The sequence below is a fragment of the Mobula hypostoma genome, chromosome 4, assembly GCF_963921235.1.
Source record: "Mobula hypostoma chromosome 4, sMobHyp1.1, whole genome shotgun sequence".
Classification (NCBI taxonomy): domain Eukaryota; kingdom Metazoa; phylum Chordata; class Chondrichthyes; order Myliobatiformes; family Myliobatidae; genus Mobula; species Mobula hypostoma.
The window spans coordinates 16862841-16890422 of record NC_086100.1 but is presented as its reverse complement, the minus strand read 5'-3'; the positions used below and the strand labels follow the sequence as shown (position 1 = coordinate 16890422).

The following is a 27582-nucleotide window of genomic DNA, read 5'->3' as shown; positions in this document are numbered from 1 at the left end:
GGAATTTATATTGCAATAAACAAATCTGAAAATTAAAATTAGCCTGGATTGGCAACGATCAAGTGAGCAGATTTATTATATATACATATAAAAGGTAATTTCTGTTTTATCAGGTAAAGAAATGTGCCAGCTATCCCTGACCTGGTTTAAATGGGGCTTCAATCTCAGCAATGTGTTTGACTACCCTGTCAGTTCAGGGACGATGGATAAAAAACACAGACATTGCCAGTGATATTCATAATAAATGAAAACATGAAAGAGCCAACTGAAGTGTTGGAAGGGACATGTCGAGCCCATTTAATTCCATAATCAAAGGCTGACATTGCCAACAAACCAGAGAGATTGGCCCCACGATCTATGACCACTCTGTAGCAGAGTTAACCTCTGGACAATCCTTTCACTTAATTGGTCAAACCGCAGAGAAGATGAAGATATTTTAATAGAATTGAGTCTTTTTAAAATGCTACCCAGCAGAAACATTGATGGGGCAGATTTTCTTTGACACGACAAAGAGACGTTCGAAGCCCACGAAACTTGCGGGAATATTTGTTCCCACTTTGGAGCATCGTAGGAAATTGGCTGTTGTTTCTTTTTAAAGGTTAAAAGCAGATTGAGTCTCCATTTGGAATATTTATAACTGACAAGTCTGTTTCCTGCAGCATGCGGCGATCCGGATGCTGAAGCAGGCGCCAGGATGACGTGCAGACTTCTGCTGCACTTGTTCCGTACACCGCAAGTGAGCCCTTTCCCCCAGGCTAATGGTAAGCTGCTGGCTGGCATCCCTGTTCCCCTTTACAAGTTTTGTTATGATGAAAATGCTGTCTGCATGGACTGCTTCAACGTTCGAAGTAAATTCATTATTAAAGCACACGTATGTCACCATATACTACTCTGAAATTCATTTATTTAGCAAGCATTGGCTGCAAGTAGAAAGAAACATAATATAATCAATGAAAAACTCCACCAAAACAAAGGCAGACAAGCAACCAACGTGCAAAAAAAGACAAGCTGTGAAAACTCAAACACAAAAACTAATAGTAATAAACAAGCAATAAATAATATTGAGAACATGCATTGTATACTGTTGTATATTTAGCTATATGTTCAATATGCACTTTATGACAACTTGACTGCCACATCTCACATGAGAGGCACATCACTGTCACATCGCCCCTCTATTTATTTGTTTGAGTTCTTTGAGGAGGTGACCAGGCATATAGATGAGGGTAGTGTAGTAGATGTGATCTACATGGATTTTAGTAAGGCATTTGACAAGGTTCCACACGGTAGGCTTATTCAGAAAGTCAGTAGGATAGGATCCAGGGAAGTTTGGCCAGGTGGATTCAGAATTGGCTTGCCTGCAGAAAGCAGAGGGTCGTGATGGAGAGAGTACATTCAGTTTGGAGGATTGTGACTAGTGGTGTCCCACAAGGATCGGTCCTGGGACCTCTACGTTTCGTGATTTTTATTAATGACCTGGATGTGGGGGTAGAAGGGTGGGTTGGCAAGTTTGCATTCGACACAAAGGTTGGCGGTGTTATGGATACTGTAGAGGATTGTGGAAGATTGCAGAGAGACATTGATAGGATGCAGAAGTGGGCTGAGATGTGGCAGATGGAGTTCAACCCGGAGAAGTGTGAGGTGGTGCACTTTGGAAGGACAAACTCCAAGGCAGAGTACAAAGTAAATGGCAAGATATTTGGAAGTGTGGAGGAGCAGAGGGATTTGGGGGTACATGTCCACAGATCTCTGAAAGTTACCTCACAGGTAGATAGGGTAGTTAAGAAAACTTATGGGGTGTTAGCTTTCAAAAGTCGAGGGATAGAGTTTAAGAGTCGCGAGGTAATGATGCAGCTCTATAAAACTCTGGTTAGGCCACACTTGGAGTACTGTGTCCAGTTCTGGTCGCCTCGCTATAGGAAGGATGTGGAAGCATTGGAAAGGGTACAGTGGATTTTTACCAGGATGCTGCCTGGTTTACAGAGTATGCATTATGATCAGAGATTAAGGGAGCTAGGGCTTTACTCTTTGGAGGAGGAGGATGAGAGGAGGCGTGATAGAGGTATACAAGATATTAAGAGGAATAGATAGAGTGGACAGCCGGCTCCTCTTCCCCAGGGCACCACCGCTCAATACAAGAGGACATGGCTTTAAGGTAAGGGATGGGAAGTTCAAGGGGGATATTAGTTTTTCACTCAGAGAGTGGTTGGTGCGTGGAATGCACTGCCTGAGTCAGTGGTGGAGGCAGATATGCTAGTGAAATTTAAGAGACTACTAGGCGGGCATATGGAGGAATTTAAGGTGGGGGGTTATATTGGAGGCAGGGTTTAAGGGTCGGCACAACATTGTGGGCTGAAGGGCCTCTACTGTACTGTACTATTCTATGTTCTATGTTTTGTATATCTGCAGATTTTAAAAAATTATTTCTTAGTATTATTGTGCTAATATTTTATGTGCTGCGTGTAATGTATGTGTAGGTTTACGCAATTAAAATGACGTGAGGCATCTTATGTGTAAGAAAAACCGTAATAACTCATTTATTGTACTTCAAAACCTGAACGCATATTGCAGTAACCGAACTTCACGTAATTGTGTCATCACATCAGAGCAGCCGCTTAAAGTGAACCCCAATTCAATGTTGGCAGTGGTGAATTATGTACATTTCTACCAATTACATTACCGTACATGCTGCAGTTTTCACCTTGGTCCCAGAGGAACGTTCTTTTATTTTGCCGTGTGTGCGTGCACAGCTGAATGACGATAAACTTGAACTTGAAAGTGAGTGCATAGGTTGTGAAATCAGTTCAGTGCTGAGGTGAGTGGAGTTGTCCACACTGGTTCAGGAACCTGATGGTATTGAAGGGTAACAGTTGTTCTAAACCTGGTGGTGTCCAGCCTAAGCTTCCTGTACTTCCTTCCCGACCCTAATTCCTACACCACTAGGGTGTGACCAAATTACTGCCACATGGTCTCCAGAATTAAATGACATGTGTGACCTTCCACCTGGTAGTTACACTTCTGCATTTCATTGAATAGTTTTCAATTGATCTGAAAAGTTAGGTAGAACACAACAAAAAAAGTAACCTGAATTTGCACTTCCCATTTTGGACAACTAGGAGAGGGAATAAACAAACAAAGATATTTCTGTTAAATGTGGGTATTATTTACTGTACTCTCTGCCCTTGTCCCTAAGTCAGAGGTTAGCTGATTACTCCTTCATTATCTATTATTAATTAATGGAACATTTGATGTCTCCCAGCCTGTAGTAGATGATGTTCAGAAGAATGAAGATAATAAGACCATAAGATAAAGGAGTAGAATTAAGCAATTGGCCCTTCAAGTCTTCTCCGCCATTCGATCATGGTTGACTTGTTATCCCTCTCAATCCCATTCTCGTGCTTTCTCCCATAACCTTTGACGCCCCGACTAATCACGAACTTATCAACTTCTGCTTTAAATGATTTGGCCTCCACAGCTGCTTGTGGCAATGAATTCCATGGATTCACTACTCTCTGTTCTAAATGGACACCGCTGTATTGTGAGGTTGTGACCTCTGGTCTTAGACTCCCAGCACTATAGGAAGCATCCTCTCCACATCCACTCTATCTTGGCCTTTCAATACTCAATAGGTTTTAGTGAGATCTCCCTCATTCTTCTAAACTCCGGCAAGTACAGGCTCAGAAGCATCATACACTCCTCATACGTTAACATTTTGACTCCCAGAATCATTCTCGTGATTCTCCTCTAGACTCTCTCCAATGCCAGCACATCGTTTAAGGAACCAATCCGCTCGCAATACTACAAATTTGGTCCAACCAATGCATCAGCATTGCTTTTAGAAACATAGAAACATCGAAAATAGGTGCAGGAGTAGGCCATTTGGCCCTTCGAGCCTGCACCGCCATTTATTATGATCATGGCTGATCATCCAACTCAGAACCCAGCCTTCCCTCCATACCCCCTGACCCCTGTAGCCACAAGGGCCATATCTAACTTCCTCTTAAACATAGCCAATGAACTGGCCTCAACAGTTTGCTGTGGCAGAGAATTCCACAGATTCACCACTCTCTGTGTGAAGAAGTTTTTCCTAATCTCGGTCCTAAAAGGCTTCCCCTCTATCCTCAAACTGTGACCCCTCGTTCTGGACCTCCCCAACATCGGGAACAATCTTCCCGCATCTAGCCTGTCCAATCCCTTTAGGATCTTATACGTTTCAATCAGATCCCCCCTCAATCTTCTAAATTCCAACGAGTACAAGCCCAGTTCATCCAGTCTTTCTTCATATGAAAGACCTGCCATCCCAGGAATCAATCTGGTGAACCTTCTTTGTACTCCCTCTATGGCAAAGATGTCTTTCCTCAGATTAGGGGACCAAAACTGCACACAATACTCCAGGTGTGGTCTCACCAAGGCCTTGTACAACTGCAGTAGTACCTCCCTGCTCCTGTACTCGAATCCTCTCGCTATAAATGTCAGCATACCGTTCGCCTTTTTCACCGCCTGCTGTACCTGCATGCCCACTTTCAATGACTGGTGTATAATGACACCCAGGTCTCGTTGCACCTCCCCTTTTCCTAATCGGCCACCATCCAGATAATAATCTGTTTTCCTATTTTTGCCACCAAAGTGGATAACTTCACATTTATCCACATTAAATTGCATCTGCCATGAGTTTGCCCACTCACCCAACCTATCCAAGTCACCCTGCATCCTCTTAGCATCCTCCTCACAGCTAACACTGCCACCCAGCTTCGTGTCATCCGCAAACTTGGAGATGCTGCATTTAATTCCCTCATCCAAGTCATTAATATATATTGTAAACAACTGGGGTCCCAGCACTGAGCCTTGCGGTACCCCACTAGTCACCGCCTGCCATTCTGAAAAGGTCCCGTTTATTCCCACTCTTTGCTTCCTGTCTGCTAACCAATTCTCCACCCACACCAATACCTTACCCCCAATACCGTGTGCTTTAAGTTTGCACACTAATCTCCTGTGCGGGACCTTGTCAAAAGCCTTTTGAAAATCCAAATATACCACATCCACTGGTTCTCCCCTATCCACTCTACTAGTTACATCCTCAAAAAATTCTATGAGATTCGTCAGACATGATTTTCCTTTCACAAATCCATGCTGACTTTGTCCGATCATTTCACCGCTTTCCAAATGTGCTGTTATCACATCCTTGATAACTGACTCCAGCAGTTTCCCCACCACCGACGTTAGGCTAACCGGCCTATAATTCCCCGGTTTCTCTCTCCCTCCTTTTTTAAAAAGTGGGGTTACATTAGCCACCCTCCAATCCTCAGGAACTAGTCCAGAATCTAACGAGTTTTGAAAAATTATCACTAATGCATCCACTATTTCTTGGGCTACTTCCTTAAGCACTCTGGGATGCAGACCATCTGGCCCTGGGGATTTATCTGCCTTCAATCCCTTCAATTTACCTAACACCACTTCCCTACTAACATGTATTTCACTCAGTTCCTCCATCTCACTGGACCCTCTGTCCCTTACTATTTCTGGAAGATTATTTATGTCCTCCTTAGTGAAGACAGGACCAAAGTAATTATTCAATTGGTCTGCCATGTCCTTGCTCCCCATAATCAATTCACCTGTTTCTGTCTGCAGGGGACCTACATTTGTCTTTATCAGTCTTTTCCTTTTTACATATCTATAAAAGCTTTTACAGTCCGTTTTTATGTTCTCTGCCAGTTTTCTCTCATAATCTTTTTTCCCCTTCCTAATTAAGCCCTTTGTCCTCCTCTGCTGAACGCTGAATTTCTCCCAGTCCTCAGGTGAGCCACTTTCTCTGGCTAATTTGTATGCTACTTCTTTGGAATTGATACTATCCCTAATTTCTCTTGTCAGCCACGGGTGCACTACCTTCCTTGATTTATTCTTTTGCCAAACTGGGATGAACAATTGTTGTAGTTCATCCATGCAACCTTTAAATGCCTGCCATTGCATATCCACAGTCAATCCTTTAAGTGTCATTTGCCAGTCTATCTTAGCTAATTCACGACTCATACCTTCAAAGTTACCCCTCTTTAAGTTCAGAACCTTTGTTTCTGAATTAACTATGTCACTCTCCATGTTAATGAAGAATTCCACCATATTATGGTCACTCTTACCCAAGGGGCCTCTCACGACAAGATCGCTAATTAACCCTTCCTCATTGCTCAAAACCCAGTCCAGAATAGCCTGCTCTCTAGTTGGTTCCTCGACATGTTGGTTCAAAAAACCATCCCGCATACATTCCAAGAAATCCTCTTCCTCAGCACCTTTACCAATTTGGTTCACCCAGTCTACATGTAGATTGAAGTCACCCATTATAACTGCTGTTCCTTTATTGCACACATTTCTAATTTCCTGTTTAATACCATCTCCGACCTCACTACTACTGTTAGATGGCCTGTACACAACTCCCACCAGCGTCTTCTGCCCCTTAGTGTTACGCAGCTCTACCCATATCGATTCCACATCTTCCTGGCTTATGTCCTTCCTTTCTATTGCGTTAATCTCTTCTTTAACCAGCAACGCCACCCCACCTCCCCTTCCTTCATGTCTATCCCTCCTGAATATTGAATATCCCTGAACGTTGAGCTCCCATCCCTGGTCACCCTGGAGCCATGTCTCTGTGATCCCAACTATATCATAATCATTAATAACAATCTGCACTTTCAATTCATCCACCTTATTACGAATGCTCCTTGCATTGACACATAAAGCCTTCAGGCGCTCTTTTACAACTCTCTTAGCCCTTTTTAATGCTTGCCCTGGATTTGTCGGCCTGCCACTTTTACTTTTCTCCTTTGTACTTTTTGCTTCTACGCTCACTTTACACCCCTCTGTCTCTCTGCACTGGTTCCCATCCCTCTGTTGTGAACTAACCTCCTCACGCCTAGCCTCTTTAATTTGATTCCCACCCCCCAACCATTCTAGTTTAAAGTCACCTCAGTAGCCCCCGCTAATCTCCCTGCCAGGAGATTTTATATCCTCTCAAAATGAATGCTAACATAGCATTTGCCTTCAGATTCAACCTGCAAATCTATATTTAGGGAATCCTGCACAAAAACTCCCTAGTCCCAAGTGGAAAATATTCTGTGCTTATGAAGGAGGGAAATCTGATTGAAACCTACAAGATACTGAAAGGCTAAGCTAAATTGGAGATAGTAGGAGAATCTAGGATCTGAAGTTACAGCCTCAGAATAAAAATATGGCTTAGGAGTCTGCAGAAGGACTTAGATTGGGAGAATAGGCTAAGAAATGGCAGATGGAATGTGGTGTAGGGAAGAGTATGGTCATGTACTTTGTAGAAGGAATAAAGGCATAACTATTTCTAAGCAGGCAGAAAATTCAAAAATTAGTGGTGCAGGATTCCCTAAAGATTAACTTGCAGGTTGAATCAGTAGTAAGAAATGCAAATGCTATGTTAGCATTAATCTCAAGATGGCTCGAATATAAGAGCATGGATGCAATACTGAGGCTGAGGTTAATGGTCAGATTGCACTTTCAAGTATTGTAAACAGTTTTGGGTACCTTTTCTAAGAAAGTATGTGCTGGCATTGGAGAGGGACCAGAAGAGATTCATGAGAATGATTCCAGGAATGAAAGAGTTGAAGTATGTGGAGCGTTTGATGGCTTTGGGCCTGTACTCACTGGAGTTTAGAAGAATGAGTGGTATCTCATTGAAACCTATCAAATATTGAAAGGCCTAGATAGAGTTGATGTGGAGAGGGTGTTTACCATAGTGGGAGAGTCTATGACCAAAGAGCTTAGCGTCAGAATAGAGGGAAACCCATTTAGTACAGAGATGAGGAGGAATTTCTTTAGCCAGAGGGGGAATCTGTGGAATTCATTGCCATAAATGGCTGTGGAGGCCAAGTCATTGAGGACATTTAAAGCAGAGGTTGATGGGTTATTGATCACTAAGGATGGTAAAGATTAAGGGGAGAAGGGAGGAGAATGAATCAGCCATAATGGATTGGTAGATCAGACTCGATTTACTGAATGCCCTAATTCTTCTGATCTTATGGTCTTAAACTGAGATGAAGAGACACTTCCTCAGGTAGAGACAAGACGAATTTGAAGCTTATTGGCACAGAAAGCTGTGCAGGCCAAGCCACTGGGCAAATTTAAGGCAGACATCAATAGGCTCTTGATTGGAAAGTGGGTTAAGGACTATGGGGAGAAGGTGAGAGAATGGTGTTGAATGGAGGCTCTGGATCATTCAGCAGGTTCTGAGATCAGATGCCCATGATTGGCGAGTCCTGGGATCGAAGCCCTGAAGCCAGCAAGCTGGGAGGTTGAAGTCCCCAGGCTGGCAAAGCAGAAGGCTGGAGGCTGTATGTCTGTGTGTCCAGTGCCATAAAAGTCAGATGTCCTGGGTTGGCCTTTCTTAGGGTTGCTGGCCCGTCCGTGTGTGTGCATTAGGGGTGGAGGAGAATGGGAAGGAGTTTGTTTTGCTGGTGCTGCTCGTTATGTGGTGGCTGTGTGTTGTCCTGCTGAACATGGTGGGCCTATGGGCATGCTTTATTGGCGCTAGAATGTGTGCCGACACTTGTGAGCTGCCCCTAGCACGTCATCAGAGTGTGGTGGTTGTTAACGCAAATGGCACATTTTGCTGTATGTTTTGATGTACATGTGATAAATAAACAAATAAATCTCAATTTAAATCTAAAAAAATGTCTCTCATGAACCTGCGGAGCAGACTCAATGGGCTGAATATCCTCATACTGTTTCAGTACCTTCTGGTCCGATTGTCTAACGTGATGTGAGCATTACTATCAAGGCTAGCACTTCATGTTCATCCCTAATTGCTGGCTCGAAGTTGCTGGGTCACTGCCAACATGAGCCATTACAGGTGCTGCCAAAGAGCATTAGGAAAGGGAGTTCCAGGATTTCAACCCAGTCTTGAAGAAGTATATACCTCCAGCTTAAAATGAAGGGACAGCTGCAAGCTGTTACCACCTTTTTTGGCAACTGTGTAAGGATTGCATAAAGATTGTTTGAGCTCATTTAAGTTTTCCTTTCTCCAATGGTGCAGGGAGAATCATTCAGGTTTATTGTTCCTGAAGTATGTCACAAAATTTGTTGTTTTATGGCAGAAGTACAGTGCAAGACATAAAAAATTACCATAAGTTGCAGCAAGACATAATTAATGCGAAAGAGGAATGGTGAGGTAGTGTTCATGGGTTAAGACCATAAGACCATTAGATATAGGAGCAGAAGTAGGCCATTCGGCCCATCGAGTCTGCTCCACCATTCAATCATGGGCTGATCCAATTCTTCCAGTCATCCCCACTCCCTTGCCTTCTCCCCATACCCTTTGATGCCCTGGCTAATCAAGAACCTATCTATTTCTGCCTTAAATACACCCAATGACTTAGCCTCCACAGCGGCTTGTGGCAGCAAATTCCTCAGCTTTACCACCCTCTGACTAAAGTAATTTCTCTGCTTCTGTGTTCTAAATGGACGTCCTTAAATTCTGAAGTCATGCCCTCTTATCCTAGACTCCCCTACCATGGGAACTAAGTTTTCCATATCTAATCTGTTCAGGCCTTTTAACATTCGGAATGTTTCTATGAGATTCCCCCTCATTCTCCTGAACTCCAGGGAACACAGTCCAAGAGCTGCCAGATGTTCCTCATACAGTAACCCTTTCATTCCTGGAATCATTTTCGTGAATCTTCTCTGAAACCTCTCCAATGTCAGTATATCCTTTCTAAAATAAGGAGCCCAAAACTGCATGCAATACTCCAAGTGTGGTCTCATGAATGCCTTATAGATCCTCAACATAACATCCTTGCTCTCATATTCTATACCTCTAGAAATGAATGCCAACATTGCATTCGTCTTCTTCACTACCGACTCAACCTGGAGGTTAACCTTTAGGGTATCCTGCACATCTCTGCATTTTCTCTCCCCATCTAAATAATAGTGTGCCCGTTTATTTCCTCCACCAATGTGCATGACCATACTCTTTTCAATATTGTATTTCATTTGCCACTTCTTTGCCCATTCCCCTAAACTATCAAAGTCTCTGTGCAGGCTCTCTGTTTCCTCAATACTACTCACTCCTCCACCTATCTTTGTACCATCGGCAAATTTAGCCACAAATCCATTAATCCCATAGTCCAATCATTGACATACACCATTCAGGAATCTGACGGTGGAGGGGAAGAAGCTGTTCCTAAAATGTTGAGTGTGCATCCTCAGACTCCCATATCTCTTCTCTGATGGTAGTAATCAGAAAAGGGCTTGTCCCAGATGATTGAGGGTCGTTAATGATGGATGCAACCTACTTGAAGATGTCCTAGAGGGTGGGCAGACTCCATGATGGAGTAGTCTGAGTCTACAGCCCTCTGCAGCCTTTTTGATCCTGTGCATTAAAGCACTGGATCAGTACAGGTATGATCAGTAATCAATCTCAAGGATGAAGGATTGACCTGAAAGCGGGTTTTATGAAAACTGTCATAGTACAGCATTTGGCTGGAATTGGCATTTTGCTGTTTTAACAGTATTTTCCAAAATTAATATATATTGCCTTGGTCATCAGAACCTGATGTTTGAATGATGATTTAAGTGCCGAGCCAAATTGCAAAGGCTGGATACGGGCTGAATCGAGGTAGTGGGGTTCAGGGCCCAGAGCGTATTGAACCAACAGTACCCAAAGTTTGGACAACAATTTAAGGGCCAGGCCGGATTGAAAAGGTCGGCGTGTCGGGGTGGGAGGTGAAGTAAAGTCTGGTTCAGCTTGCTTCTCGGTGAGGTTTACTCAGTTCCGTGCTGAACAAAGGGCCTGTGGACAGACTCTCTTTATGGACTTCGGTTCAGAACACTATTTGCTTGCGCTTATTGTTTGGATGATTTGTTTATTTTTCTGCACATTGGGTGTTTGACGGTCATTTTTTAATGAGCTCTTCTGGGTTTCTTTGTGGCTGCCTGTTAGGAGATGATTCTCAAGGCTGTATCATATATACATACTTTAATAATAAATGCACTTTGAACTTAAAATATTGTTGCACAACACATTTATCCTAAAATTGGCTGCATTTAGAGTGAAACGTGATAACAATTAATTTGCTGACAATGTGATCCAATGCCTGACTCTTGCCTGTTGATGCAATCCCTACCCAATTTCACATACGGGATAACATCATTCCCCAAGTGCCACATGTTTCAGAAAACAGTTTTTCAGGCCTTCTGTGAAGGATAAATCTGGCCAAAGATCTTCGAAGCAGGTTTCCAGCCGTTGTTCATGATGAACACAGCTAAGAAGAATGTAATGTGTGAGCAAGACATCTGGGAGTTGTTGGGGAAGGTACCAAACACCACAGAACTTTTTAGTCCTCAAATGATCCGGCTTTAAACTGCCACTTATAAAAGTACAAAAGGTAAAACACATTTTCCTCTCTGTACAGATTGTAAATCCAAAGACATTTGCAGAGGCAGCCTCCAGTTATCATAAGAGCATAAGGCATTGGAGGAAAATGCTGATTTATTTTCCCTCACACCCCTATTTTCTTGCCTTCTCCTTATGACCTCTAGAATACGGGACAATCCCATATTACAGCTGAAGTATGCCTTTATGGAATTCAATTATCTCTACCCAAACATTTGAAATACTTTTAAATCACCATGAAAGATTTTTTCCAAATTGTTTTTCTTAACAATGACCCAGCTTAATGTTACAGAACTTCAGAATACGGCTCATTTTCTAGTAGTAAAACCCACCCCCTGTAACATGAGGGTCTCCTGCAGAGACATAGAGTCATGGAGTCAAAGAACACTACAGCACAGGAACAGGCCATTCAGCCTGTCTAGTCTGTGCTGAACTATTAATCTGCCTAGTCCCATTGACTCACACCCAGACCATAGCCCTCCATGATCCTCATCCATCTACCTATACACATTTTTCTTGTGTTGAAATCGAACCCATATCCACCACTTGCACTGGTTCCGCACTCTCAGCACCTTCTGACTGAAGATGTTCCCCCTCATGTTCTCCTTAAACATTTAACTGTTTACCCTTAACCCATGGCCTCTAGTTGTAGTCTCACTCAGCCTCAGTGGGAAAAGCCTGCTTGTATTTACCCTATCTTTACCGCTCATAGGTTTGTATACCTTTTTTAAACCACAAATTTTCTGATCCAGTTTACCACGTTATCATCCAGATCATTGATATAGATGACAAACAACAATGGACCCAGCAACAATTTCTGTGAGGCACCATGAGTCACAGGCCTCCAGTCAGAGAGGCAACCATCTCCAACCATTCATTGGCTTCTTCTGCTAAGCCAATGTCTAATCCAATTTACTACCTCATCTCAATTGCCAAACAACTGAATCTTCTTGACCACCTCCCATGCAGGACCTTATCAAAGGCCTTGCTAAAGTCCATATCAACAACATCCACTGCCTTGGCTTTGGTAACTCCCTAGAAAACCTCTGTAAGATTGGTTGGACACAACTTACCACACACAAAGCCATGTTGACTATCTCTAATCAGTCCCCATCTATCTAAATACTACATACCCAGTCCCCTAGGATGCCTTCCAATAACTTCCCCACTAGTGATATCAGACTCACTGGTCAATAATTTCCTGGCTTATTCTTAGAGCTTTTATTAAACATTAGCCATCCTCCATCCTCTGACACTTTAACCATGGCTGAGGATGTTTTAGGTACCTGCACTAGCATCCTATAGGGTCCAAGGGAACACTTTGTAAGGCTCTGGGGATTTATCCACCCTGATTTGCCTCAAGGCAGCAAACACCTCCTCCTCTGTAATCTGTGGAGGGTCTATCACCTCGCTGCTGTATTTGCTCACATCTACAGATTCTATGTCCGTCTCCCCCAAAAAATCCATTGAAATCTCCCCAATCTCTTTTTGGCTCCATGCATATATTACCACTCTGATCTTCCAGAGGATCAGTTTTGTCCCTTGCAATCCTTATGCTCTTAATATTTCTGTAGCAGCCCTTTGGATTCTCCTTCACCTTGTCTGCTAGTGCAACTTCATGTCTTCTCTTAACACTCCTGATTTCCTTCTTAAATATTCTCTTACATTTCTTATTCTCTTCAAATGCCTCATTTGTTCCTTCCTGCCGATAGCTGCTGTGCACCTTTTTCTTAAGCAGGGCCTCAATACCTCTTGAAAAGCAAGGTTCTATAAACCTAAACAACAGGAATTCTGCAGATGCTGGAAATTCAAGCAACACACATCAAAGTTGCTGGTGCTCAGTCCTGACGAAGGGTCTCGGCCTGAAACGTCGACTGCACCGCTTCCTAGAGATGCCGCCTGGCCTGCTGCGTTCACCAGCAACTTTGATGTGTGTTGCGTTCTATAAACCTGTTATCTTTACCTCTTATTCTAACAGGAACATGCAAACTCTGTATTCTAAACATTTTACTTTTGAAGGCCTCCAAGTTATCAAGTATAACTTTGCCAGAAAATAACCTGTCCCACTCCACATTTGCTGGATCCTTTCTGATACCATCAAATTTGGTCTTTTTTCCAATTTAGAATCTCAACTTGAGGACTAGACCCATCCTTTCGATAATCACCTTGAAACTATTGGCATTATGATCAGTGGATGCAAAGTGTCCCCCAACAGAAACTTCTGTCATCTGCCCCGTCTCATTCCCTAATAAGAAATCTAGTATCACACTCTCTCTAGCTGGGGCTTCTGTGTACTGATTAAGGAAACTTTCTGAACACATTTGACAAACTCCATCCCATCCAGCCCTTTTACAGTATGGGAGTCCCAGTCAATATGTGAAAAGTTTAAAAAATCACCTAATATCACAGCCTTATGTTTCTTGCAACAGCCTGCAACCTCTCTTCAAATTTGCTCCTCTAAATCCGGCAAAATTTACAGCAAATATTTTGGTGTAATTTTAATATTGCTGCAGTTCTGTCAATAAATGCCTTTGTTCTGCAGGTAAATCCAGCCCTGGAATCCGCTCATCCTGCGACCGGCACCTATTAGCTGCAGCACACAACAGTATAGAAGTGGGAGCTGTGTTTGCAGTTCTAAAAGCTATTCTGATGTTGGGTAAGATACTTTCACTAGAAGACATTTCACAGCTTGTAGAAGATAGAGTCATAAAAAGATGTTTCAGCAAAATGGCCTTCATAAATCAAAGTATTGAGTGTGGAAGTTGAGATGTTATGTTAAAGTTGTCTAAGACCTTGGTGAGGCCTAATTTGGAGTATTGTGTGCACTTCTGGTCACCTGCCTACAGGAAAGTATCAATGAGATTCAAAGAGAGTAGAGAAATCTTACAAGGAGGTTGCAGGGACTTGAGGAACTGAGTTATTGGGAAACGTTAAATAGATTAGGACTTTATTCCCTGGAGCATAGGAGAATGAGTGGAGATTTGATAGAGGTATACAAAATTATGAGAGGTATAGATGTGGTAGATGCAAATAGGCATTTTCCACAGAGTTTGTGTGAGACCAGAGTAGAGGTCATGGGTTAAGGGTGAAATACTTAAGGAGAACGTGAGGGGTAACTTCTTTGCTTCGAGGAGAATGAGCAGAAGTGAAGGATGCAGGTTCGATTTCAACAGTGAAGAGAAATTTGGATCAGTACATTGATGGGTGGGGTATGCTCCCAGTGTATGTCGATGGGACTAGGCTGAATAATTGTTCAGCATGGACTAGATGGACCAAAGGGCCCGTTTCTGTGCTACAGTACCTTATGACTATGAAATTTGAAAAGGTACAAAGAAAGTTCTGGTCAATTACAGCTAATTTTGTTGCCAATGATGTAGTTGGTAGAGCTGCTGCCGAGCAGATTCAGTGACTTGGGTTCGACCCTGGCCTCCGGTGCCAACTGTATAGGCTTGTTGCTGTGGGTTTATTCTAACTGCTCCTATGTCCTAGACGTATCTGAGTTGGTGGGGTATTTGGCTGCTCTAAGTTGTTCCTAGAGCGTAGCTGAATAAAATCACATTTAATTTCGAGGTACGACACAGTAACGGATGCTCCTGGCCCAACGGCGCCGCACCTCCTATTTGTACCCATGTGTATTAACCGACTAACCGGGATGTCTTTGGAGTGTGGGAGGAAACTGGAGCACCCTGAGGAAACCCATGCAGTCACGGAGAGAACGTACCAACTCTCTGTAGACAATGGTGGGAATTGAACCCGGGTCGCTGGTAGTTGTAATTGCGTTATGCTAACCCAGTAGCGTAGCAGGTGGTGCGAAGCTACTACAGCTCAGGGTGGTATAGTTTGCAGTTCAATTCTGGCATCCTCTGCAAAAAGTTTGTCTGTTCGTTCCATGAGCATGGGTTTCTTCCAGGTGCTGCAGTTTCCTCCCACAGTCCAAAGACATACTGATTTGTAGGTTAATTGGTCATTGTAAATTGTGCTAATAGACTGGAGTTGAATAGGTGGGTTGCTGGGTGATGTGGCTCATTGTGCTGGAAGGGCCTGTTCTGTGCTGTAGCTCTAAATAAAATAGCTTAAAATAAAATGGGATTGTGTGTAGAATTGATGCTGGATGATCAGTGTGGACTCAACGTTCTGATTCTGTGGTTTGTCTGTCCATGACTCTTACTTGCTCCTTTTGCCTGTCCGTGGGATGGGTTAGCTTTTAATACATTGCTTAAGACCATTGCTGAAGGAATCGAGAAAAATGTTTATTCTTGTTCGAAATTACTGGCCATACATAGTTGGAACGATGCATGATTGAATCTTGCAATCATTGTATTAGGTCCAGCGTTTCCCTCACATGGCAACATTTTGGCAGTAGTCGTTAACTATAAACACAAGAGATTTTGCAGATGCTGGAAATACAGAATAACACATACAAAATGCTGGATGAACCAGCAGGTTGGAGGCTACCCAGAGGCAATATCCGTTGGAGGATGAAATGTTGGAGAAGTCCATGGCAGGAAGGGGAGAGTGAGGCACCCTCAGGTGATGGACCAATCTCATTTTGGAGGAACAACACCTCACTTATTTAGTTAGTTAGTTAGTTAGTCAGTCAGTCTGTCTGGGTATCCTCCAACCAAATGGCACGAGCAATGATTTCCCTAACTTCTGGTATTTTTACCCCCTTCCCTTCCCTCTTCTTTCATTCCCAACTTTGGATCCCCTCTTACCTCTTATCTTTTCCTCACATACCAATCACTTCCCTCTGGTGCCCCTTCTCCTTCCCTTTCTCCCATGGTCCACTCTCCTGTCCTATCAGATTCCTTCCTCTTCAGCACTTTACCTTTTCCACCTATCAATTCCCAGCTTCTCACTTAACCTTCCCTTTCCCCAACCACTTATCTTCCCCCTCACCTAGCTTCCAGCTTATATTCCTTTCCCCTCCTCCCACCTTCTTATTCTGGCTTCTTCCCTCAGTCCTGATGAAGGGTCTCAGCCTGAACTGTCGGCTGTTTATTTCTTTTCATAGACACTGCCTGGTCTGCTGAGTTCCTCCAGCATTTTGTATGTATTACATTGACTCCCCTTGCGGGCTTGTTTGAATGAGGTTTCAGTGACCTTGCTGGCTCGGAGGAGTTTATGGGTTAACATGCCTGAAGTTACAGTGTGTGATCTACACTACCAAAAATTGTTTTGTTTTTTTGTCCAGGTGATGCAGAATTGGGCAATAATAGTGTCAACGCTTCCAACACTGATGACTTTGGTGTGAGTAGTTTTCTGGCCCCCATCAGCATCCACGATGACATCACTGACGACGAGGTTCTGAGCTCGGACAAAAACTCCAAGTCAATCCGGCGCACTGTTTCTATAGAAACAGCCAACCTGAGCGAGTACGCCAGGTTTGTGCTCAGGACCATCTGTCAGCAGGTAAGAATAAATGCAGATATAAACGAGAGAGGTTGTGATGCAAGTAACGTCAGATTTCATCTGTGTGGAAAGAGAAAATGGTGTAATGTTTCTGGTCGATGGCCCTTCATTAGAACTGAGAACAGTGAAAGATGCAAAGGAAGCAGGACAGAAGGAATGAATGGAGAGGGAAAAACTGAGTAATGGCTTGGAAAATGGGGTGACAGTGGTAGTGTAGTGGTTAGCATAACACTACTACGCCACCAGCGACCCAAGTTCAATTCCCACTGCTGTCTGTAAGGAGTTTGTACCTTCTCCCCATGACCGCATCATTTTCCTCCACATGCTACAGTTTCCTCCCACATTTCAAAGATGTTCTGTTGTTAGGTGAATTGGTCACATGGGTGGCACAGGCTGTTGGGCTGAAAGAGCCTGCTATTATGCTGCATCTCTTGATCAATAAAAACGATAAAATGACAAAAGTGCTCATGGAAAAAGGGTGGCTATGTATTGACAAAAGAGGTTTGTCTGCAGAAAGTGCTCTTGGGAGAACCTGCATTGGAGACGCTTTCGAGGAGGATCTCGATAATGTTCCTGGGAATGAATGGGTTAATGCAAGACCATAAGACGTAGGAGCACAATTAGGCCATTCAGCCCATTGAGTCTGCTCCGCCATTCCATCATGGCTGATCCCAGATTCCACTCAACCCCGTACACCTGCCTTCTCGCATATCTTTTGATGCCTGACAGATCAGGAAACTGTCAATGGACTTTGCCTCCACTGCTGTCTGTAGCAGAGCATTCAATGGACTTACTACACCCTGGCTAAAAAAAATTCCTCCTTACCTCTGTTCTAAAAGGTTTCCCCTCAATTTTGAGGATGTGCGCTCTATGTCTGGATACCCCCACCATAGGAAACTTCTGTTCTCGACTCAGTGATGCTCACAGTGTCATAGCGACCAATCTCTAATTGCACCACGAGTTCATTCACTTTCTTCCAAATGTTATGCACATTTAAATACAGCACCTCCAGTCCTGCATTCTTTGCCCTTTTGAATTTTGCCGCTATGGTACAATTAACTCTTTGCTCTGCTTGCATTTGTACCCAGTCATTGGCTTGTCTTTCCTTACATTCATGTTACATCCATCATCTACTTGTAAGCCTGCTGGCTCATCCTCAGCTCCATCATACTGGTTCCCATCCCTGTGCCATATTAGTTTAAACCACTCCCAACAGCTCTAGTAAACCTGCCCGCAAGAACAGTGATCCCCCTGAGATTCAAGTGCAACCTGTCCCTTTTGTACAGGTCCCACCTGCTCCAGAAGAGTTCCAATTATCCAGAAATCTGAATCCCTGCCCCCTACTCCAATTCTTCTGCCATGCATTTATCTGCCACCCCATTCTATTCCTGTCCTCACTATCGTGTGGCACAGGCAGCAGTCCCCAGATTACTACCCTTCAGGTCCTGCTTCTCAGCTTCCTTCCTAACTCCCTGCATCCCTTCTTCAGGACCTCCTCCCTTTTTCTACCTATGCCATTGGTACCAATATGTGCCACGATTTCTGGCGGCTCACCCTCCCTTTTCAGGAGTGAGGTGCATTTTATGGCTCTGGGCCTGTACTCGCTGGAGTTTAAAAGAATGAGGAAGGATTTCATTGAAACCTGGAGAATATTGAAATACCTAGATAGAGTGGATATAGAGAAGTCGTTTCCAATAGTGGGAGAGTCTAGGGTTAGGGGGCATAGCCAGAGAAATCAAGGACATGTATTTAGAACAGAGATGAGGAAGAATTTCTCTGGCCAGAAAGTGGTGAATTTGCGGATTTCATTGCCACTGATGGTTCTGGAAGCCGAGTAATTAGGTACATTTAAAATGGAGGTTCATAGGCTCTTGATTAGTAAGGGTATGGGGAGTAGGCAAGAAGATGGAGCTGAGAGGGAGAATAAATCCACTATGATGGAATGGTGGAGCAGACTCAATGGGCTGAATAGAAGAGGGGGTCGGGGGTAGAAAGAGTATATTTTGCTGATGTTTTGTCTGTTTTGTCATGTTTTAGCAGAACAATATGACATGCTGTGTTTTATTGCCGTGGAGGCATTGTGACACTTGTCCTGAGAACACCATCAGATTGTATTGGTTGTTAACGTAAACGATGCATTTTGCTGTATGTTTCAATGTACGTGATAAATAAATTAGGTGTGTAAGATGATAAGGGGCATTGGTCAAGTGGATAGCCAGAGGCTTTTTCCCAGAACTGAAATGGCTAGCACGAGGGGGCATAGTTTTAAGGTGCTTGGAAGTAGGTACCGAGGGGATGTCCGGGGTAAGTTTTTCGCACAGTGAGTGGTGAGTGCATGGAATGGGCTGCCAGTGGCAGTGGTGGAAGCAGATACAATAGGGTCTTTTAAGAGCCTCTTAGACAGGTACATGGAGCTTAGAAAAATAGAGGGCTATGCGGTAGGGAAATCCTAGACAATCTCGAGAATAGGTTACAGGGTCGGCACAACATTGTGGGCCGAAGGGCCTGTAATGTGCCTTCTATGTTCTAAATCTAATCTTGACTCTTGAATCTAGACAGTTACAGAGAACGTGCTGTTCAGGTAGACAGAAAAAGTGTAAGGGCCATGACAATGTAGATTGAGAGATCAAATGTACGTCTCTAACACTAAGAGTTTGTTGGAAGAGTGGGGAAACACAAATGAATTAAAGATGCTGGAAATCTTAAAATATTTTAAGAGTCAGTTTTAATATCACTGACATATGTTGTGAAATTTGATGTTTAGTGACAGCAGTACAGTGCAATACATAAAAAATAATATGAATTCCTATCAGAAATATATATATAGAAATTAAATTAATTAAGCAGTGCAAAATGTGTGCAGAAATAGCCTTCCTGAAACGTTTCAGCCCAAAACTTCGACTGTACTTTTATCTGTAGATGCTGCCTGGCCTGCTGAGTTCCTCCAGCGTTTTGTGTGTGTTGCTCAGATTTCCAGCATCTGCAGATTCTCTCTTATTTTTTGAAAAATTGTGAGGTTGTGTTCATGGGTTGGTTGGTTCACTATCTATTCAGAAATCTGATGGCTGAGGGATAGAGGCTGTTCCTAAAATTTTGAGTGTGTGTCTTCAGGCTCCAGACCTCCTCCTTGATGGTATCAATGAGAAGAGAGAATAAGCAGAAAATGCTGGAAAAACAGCAGGGTGGGGTTGCATCTGTGAGCATTTGGGGATTATGAGGAGAGAGGGGCTAAAATGGCCATTGTAGAAAGTGATACAGGTGCATGAGTAGTGGGTATTAGTGAAGATGAAAGGTCCACCACTCTCCATTGCACATCAATAACTCTGCCATGGAGAGAGTGAAGAGTGGTGTGCACATAATGGACGATCTAACTTGGATCCACAATATCTCGTTAAGCAAGAAGGCCAGAGTAATGTGCACACTTTCTGAGGAGACTGAGACGTCCAAGGCTCCCTGCCCCCATTCTACCAGCTCTCTAGAGCAGCACCGTAGAGAATATCCTGTATGGCTGCATCATTGTGTGGTATGGAAGCTGCAAGGCATCGAGCCTGCAGAGGATAGTAAAAACCACCAAGAGGATCACTGTGATCTCCGCGCCCCCCCACCCCCAATTTGTGACATTTACCTGCAGCGTTGTATACGAAGAGCCCGAAGCACGGTTCAGGGTCCCTACCACCCATCCCACAATCAGTTTGACTGCTATCGTCAGGAAGGAGGTACAGGAGCATCAGGTCTAAGACTGCCAGACTGGGTAACAGCTTCTTACCTTTGGCTGTGAGACTAACGAACACCCTGCTACCACCGAGGGCTCGTCACTAGGACAGCAAGCTGTTCACTGTTCACTGTACTGTCGACTGTTTACCTGTGTTGCATGCGACATGCATTTTGAATTGTAATTTATCAGTTTACTTATGGTAATACTTTGTTTTACAGTACTGTGCTAAAGTTTTAGGCACATATTTATAGCTAGTGTGCCCACGACTTTTGCACAGTACTGTATTTGTCAACGTGGAGCGAAAAGCAAGTCTGTAAATGTGGCGGGAGCAAAGGTTGTTGGGAATGGTGCGGGTAGAGCGCCGCAGCAGGGGTGTGGGACAGGCGGCAGAGAAGGAGCGCCAGGAACGGGGAGCGGTGGCACGAGTGTAGACACACCCTGCTGTGAGACGCCGGGTAAGATAATTTGATTCTATACAATTGGTTTATTGATAATTGCAGAATCTCTCTCTGGTGTTTCCTGCTCCCTCCCCTCTCTGTTCCCCCTTTCCCATTCATGACTCTCCATTCCCTGCCCCTCTCCCTCTCTCAGTTCACAATAGGGACCCATATCAGAATCATTACTCACATATGTCACGAAATTAGTTTTTTTTGGGGGCAGCAGCACAGTACAATAACATAAATTACTGCAGTACTGTGCAATGTCTGATGTATGTTTTGTGGGTGCACCATAGTCGAAAGGAACATTGTTTCATTTGGTTGTATATATGTGCAGTCACATAACAATGAACTTGAACTTGAAAGTAAACGGGAGAATCCCAGGAAGGCTGGTGCCCTTAAATGCCCAGCGAGGCAGTGAAATTGTGTCTGCTTTAGGGAAGCTTCACTACAAATGTGTATGTGCTACATGTCGAATGTGAAGGCTGGTGGAACGAAAAGAACATCACAAAGTACTGGTATGGAAGCTATAGTTCTCCATGTAGAAGGAGAAACTAAGAGAATGGGGTTCTTACGGGAGACAGGATAGAAAGATTTTCTCAAGGCATACACATTGCTGTTTGCTTCAGTGGTGCAGAGGTCAAGAGGATTGAATGCCTCACGTTCCTGGGACTGAACATCACCAGTAGGCTGTCTTGGTCTAACCACATTGACACCAAGGTCAAGAAAGCTCACCAGCACCTCTACTTCCTCAGGGAGCTAAAGAAATTTAGCACATCCCCTTTAACCCTCAGCAATTCTTACAGATGTACCCCTCAGCAATTCTTACAGATGTACCCCTCCTGGCAAGCCTCAGGGTCGCTCAACTCGCTGTCGTCTAGGGAAACAGCCCTTGGCCCCACCAAACTGGGTAATTAAGTTTGTGTGGATGCTGTGTGATGTACCCCACCCCGCCAAATAACAGACAATACCCCATATACGATTAAATGAATTACAGTTTATAGATATTACTGGAACTATATAATTAATAGAGATAAAATATAAAAGGAAAATAAAAGACTCCACACTTATCAAAGTTCAATCTCTTCGTGCACAAACAGTTGGAGCTCTAGTAACGATCCTCTCTTCACCATTTGATCCCCTCTGACCACCTCGACCTGCCGTCAGGGACCAACCACGGTGGTCGACCAGATGCTCCATACGAGTCTGTCTCCATCTCCTCTCCTCGCCGAAAACCCTGGACCTCGGACTCCTGCTCGGGGTCTGACCCCGTTAGCCAGCTCACAGCACCTTGTCCATTCTCTCTCTCTCCACCGCACCTTCTCCCCAAAAACCTGCGCATCACAATAACTTACAGACACACTAGAAAGAATAACATCTATCTTAATTGTTTCGTTTGCTCTATTATCAGTAACATAACCCAAACAAGCTGCTAGCGAAAGAACTTTCTCAGCATTTAACATAACAAAAAAACCATTTCATTTATAACATAACAAAGAAGCCATTTTAATTAGCCTACGCAATAACATAAAAGAAGAAACTCCTTACACAGATGCACCATGAAAAACAACTGCTCTGCCTGTGACCACAAGAAATTGTGGAAAGTTGTAGGCACAGCACAGCTCAGCAGATCACAGAAACCAGCCTCCCCTGCATGAACTCTGTTTATACTTTCCACTGCCTCAGTAAAGCATCAAACAATCAAAAACACAAGAAATTCTGCAGATTCTGGAAATTCAAAGCAACACACACAAAATACTGGAGGATCTCAGTAGGTCAGGCTGCATCTATGGAAATGAATAGATAGTCGACGTTTTAGACCGAGACCCTTCTGCAAGTTCCCATCCACCTTGAACATTCCTTCTTCTCTCTCCTCCCCTTGGGCAGAAGATACAGAAGCCTGAATGTACATACCACAGGGCTCAGGAATACCTTCTATCCTATTGTTATAAGACTATTCAACGGTCCCTGATACAATAAATGGACTCTCGATCCTGCATCAAGAGTCCTACTGCCTGTCTGCACTGCACTTTCTCTGTAACTGTAACACCTTATTCTGCATTCTGTTATTACCTTGTATTAGCTGAATGTACAGTTGTAATGAAATGTTTTCTATGCATGGCCAAGGTTTTCCCTTTACCTTGGTACACGTGGCAATGATATTTCAATTTCCCAATGTATAATTTACGTAGCAGTGGGAGTCAGTAGGTTTCTTGTGAATAGTTGTTGGTAATTTGAAGCCTGAAATGAAATTAGAGACATTATGTAATAGAAAAAGTGGAGAGGTACCATATGAGGTACCCCCTTTCACCCACTCTCTTCCCTCTACTCTTCCTCTCCCCCTTATTCCTCTCCTCCTGCTGCTCCTCTCTTAACCTTTTCTCCGAACTCCTTCATCCCCCCTCTGCCCCCTCTCTGCTCCCCTTTGCCCTTCTCCCCCTCCCCTTCCCCCTTCTCCCACTCCCCTTCTTTCCTTCCCTCCTTTCCTTCCCTCCTTTTTCATCGCTTTCCACCCTTTCCCATCCCTCCTCTCAAACTCTCCCCCATATTTGCCCCCTCAACCCCACTCTCTCCCTCTCCATCGCCCACTCTCCTCCCTCTGCTCGCTCTCATCTATCTCTCTTCTCCCCTCCTCTCCCTCATCTGCACTCTCCCCCTCTCTCCATCTTCTCCTTCCCCACCTCCCCCAACTTATCCACTCTTTCCCCACTCCCCCCTCTCCCATCACGCTCCTCCACTCCCCATGTTCCCCTACTCTTCTCCGCCTCTCCCCTTTGAGATTGCGAGCACAATGGAAAAGCTGGCGGTAATAGTGATTGAAATTTTCTGGTCCACTCTTCAGTCCAGAGAGATACTGGTGGGAATATTAGGAAATTCTGTGGGTGTAGATCCCAAATTGTGAATTGTTCAAGATGACCTTAACCAAAGTGCTCAGCTGCAGATTATGGATCTGGACCTCTTGGTGACGGTAAATGATGGTTTGGTTCCTGCGGCATCATCGGCATTGTTCAGCTCTTGTATTAAGATGACAGGTTGAGCAGGCCAGTGCTTTTCTCTTTGGAGAAAAGGAGGATGAGAGGAGACTTGATAGAGGTGAAAAGATGGTAAGAGGCATAGAGTGGACAGAAATGTCCGATATGAGAAGGCATAATATTAAGATGATTGGAGAAAAGTATAGGGGGAATGGTAGAGGAAGGTTTTGTTTTCTTTAAATAGAGAATGGTGTGTGTGGGGGATGTGCTGTCAGAATGATGGTAGGGACAGATACATTAAGGGCATTTAAGAGACGGGCAGATGGATGAAAGAAAGATGGAGGGCTATGTGGGAGGGAAGGGTTATATTAATCTTGAAGTAAGTTAAAGGGTTGGCATAATATCCTTAGTGCGCATGCGCCGGTCGTGCATGCAGCCTGTTACAGCCGTTCCGACGAGTATTGTCACTTCTTTCTTCTTACTTTTTTAACTTGCGTTATTTGTTGTATTTTTTTTTCACGGTAACACGTTGAAGCTGCCCCCTCTCTAACATGCTGGTAGAGAGAGTTTTATTTGGGTTTTTAGCGCTGGAAATAGTTACATCTGGACACGTCTCATTAGTGGGGCAGCAGTATGGTCACATTGTTTATTCCAGGGACCAGCTGATTGCGCTTATGCCGGCCGGTTTAGCGAGCAGAGCAACGGACACCCCGGCTGAAATCTGGAGGAAAACACACAGAGGATGCAGAGGGGGATCAAAAAGGCGAGGAAAGAGGACCGGGTCGAGACAACAGAGACTTATGGAGAAGAGGAGTTCGGTGGGTAATAAAATGGATGAGTTCACTGCGCTAGCCAGGCGTCAGAGAACATTTCGGGAGTGCAGTGTTATGTGTTTTACTGGAACAGGGCTGCACAAGGACATACCCGATCAAATCTTTTCCATGGACAGCTTCCAGACCGTTCGGGCTGACCGGAAGTGCACTGAGAGCGGTAAGCATAAAGGAGTTGGGTGCTTACTGTTCTGGTTAACAACGGATGGTGCAATTGGGGTCATATTACGATCGAGGAACGTGTTTGTAGACTGGATATTGAACTTTTTGCTCTTGGACCCCAGCCATATTCCACCGAGATACAACACTCGGGCGTCACGGGAGGTTATTCCTGCCTGTGGCCATTGAACTTTGCAGCTCCTCCCGTGGAAGGTCAGACACCCTGAACCAATAGGCTGGTCCTGGACTTATTTCCATCTGGCATAGTTTGCATTTTGTTGTTTGATTGTTTGTGGTTTTTGTATTGCTATATTTATGCTCTATTCTTGGTTGGTGCGGCTGTAACGAAACCCAATTTCCCTCGGGATCAATAAAGTATATCTATCTGTCTATCATGGAGCAAACAGCCTGTACTGCACTGTAATATTCTATGTTCTGTGCTGTATTAGCCTAGAAACAGCTGTTGACCATTCATTGCCTTGAGACATTGGACTGTGACCAACCATCACCTCAGCCAGAATGAGAGGAGCTTCTCCAGGGACAGCTGGCAGAGATTGCCCTGTAAAATACCTTACCAGATGTGAGCCAGTTATTGGTATTCATCCAGTGCATGCGCCACCAAAATGTCATCAAGTCAGCTCTGTCAGAGGTGTTGTGTGAGGCCAATGTGTTTGTATTTGAAGCTTGAATATTTTTATAGAGTGGGTAATGTAATCTTTCTCTGGACCTTGCACCAACCCTGCTTAAACAAAGCAGAAAGCTTATATCCTTTACACTAAACCTGAGCTAGCATTTTCCACACCCTTCCCATATATCTTCCCAAATAGAAGATATGCAAGATTTCCCCTGCACACTAATCCACAGTTTAGATTTTCACTTTAACTTGTTTCAGTAGACTGTTCTTGCCAGCCCAGTTTTAACCAGGCTGGAGACTGAATTAGTTTATATTCCCATTCCTGCCTTCCCACAGACTCCATATCTGAGTATCTTTCCCACCAAGATCCTGATTCAGTGGTGTTAAATCCTTGCAAACATAAACAGTTCCTAAATTAAAGAGAGTGTTTTGAACTCCTTTTCCTCATAAGGACTCAATTTGGGTTAAAATTCTTGTAGATAACCACTCATATAAATTCCAAGGTTCAGCTTTATGGGTTTTTTTTCTTTTTGTCTGAAGATATTTTACTGTTCAGAAATGAATCCCAAGGTGCATAAAGAAGTCAAAGCAGACGTGTGCTGCAGCCATTTGTGCTGCCCTATCAATCAGTTTGTAGAATGGTCAATGATTGATATCCCTGGCCCAATGAGATGGAAAGTTCCAAAGGTCTTAACTCCCCATCCATAAAAGACATTTACACTGGAATCAAGCCCCCAATACTTTGAACATAAAATGTACTTATCTGAGTTTTCTGCAGTTCTGATGAAAGATTCAAGATTATTTAATGTCATTTACTGTACATAAGTGTAAAGGAGGAAGAAATAATTGTTACTCTGGATCTGAAATAAGACAAAAAAGATAAAGAACATAATAATAAAAACTACAATAGACATAAATACATTTGATAGCTTATATGCATAGCTTGATTGGACGTCGGCAAAGTGCACACTAGGCATTGGAGTGCCTGTACATAAGGTAACCCTGACAGATAATAATAAGGTAGTGGTCTTGGGGGGGAGGGATGTGGAGGGGTGGGTTAGTGAATGGAGGTGTTGATCTGACTTATTGTTTGGGGAAAGTAACTGTTTTTGAGTCTGGTGGTCCTGGTGTAGATGGTATGTAGCGCCCTTCGTGATGGAAGTAGAAGGAACAGCCCACAAGCGGTGGGGGGGTGAGATCCTTCATGATATTGCTGGCCTGTTTTTGGCACCTTTCAGTATATATGTCCTTGATGCATTGGGCAGTTTTGACTACCCATAGTCTCCACCGCAGTGCAGTTTCTGTACCACGCAGTGATGCAGCATATTAGGATGCTCTCTGCTGCACATCTGCAGGACGACATGCTATTGCTGTGCATCGTCCAGCGCTCTTCAGCGTCCTCAGAAAGGAGAGGCATTGGCAAGCTTTCTGACTGTGGAGAATGTCTTAAGAATGATTACCTGGCAATATCAGTAATACTATAAATATCCTTTGAAGTATCGCCTGATCTGTTGAGTGTTTCCAACATGGCTCGTGTAAGGTGAAATTTTAAATTCCAATTTGTCGTGTCCACAAATGATGAATTAAAAAATTTAATGTCATTAGATTTAGATTCAACTTTATTGTCATTGTGCCGAGTACAGATACAAAGCCAATGAAATGCACTTAGCATCTGACCAGAAATGCAAAGATACCTGCGAATAAGGTAAGTGCTACAGCACACAAATATAAAAGTATTGAGACAGTACAATATGGGTACAATACTGCTTAGCGCTGTGATGTGAGGTTCAGCAGGGTTACAGCCTCAGGGAAGAAGCTCTTCCTGTGCCTGCTGGTGCGGGAGCGGAGGCTCCTGTAGTGCCTACCGGATGGGAGGAGAGTAAAAAGTCCATGGTTAGGGTGAGATGCATCCCTGAGAATGCTTATTATAAATAATAATAATAATTTTTGAACAGCATTAAAAATTGTTACTGTAGGACAGAGCTGTCTAATGTGGGGCATCAGTCAGTGATCTCATTG

The 27582-nt window shown here is 43.7% G+C and overlaps 1 protein-coding gene across 2 annotated transcripts in view; it reads left to right on the top strand.

Annotated features, from left to right (window-relative positions):
* LOC134345137 (mediator of RNA polymerase II transcription subunit 12-like protein) overlaps nt 1-27582 on the top strand; it is a 709294-nt gene that overhangs the window by 534211 nt on the left and 147501 nt on the right. For both annotated transcript variants that reach the window (XM_063045338.1, XM_063045337.1), the window contains exons 25-27: nt 660-761; nt 13947-14060; nt 16599-16816. In XM_063045338.1, coding sequence (XP_062901408.1) covers nt 660-761; nt 13947-14060; nt 16599-16816 — 434 coding nt within the window. The remainder of the gene's footprint in view (nt 1-659; nt 762-13946; nt 14061-16598; nt 16817-27582) is intronic.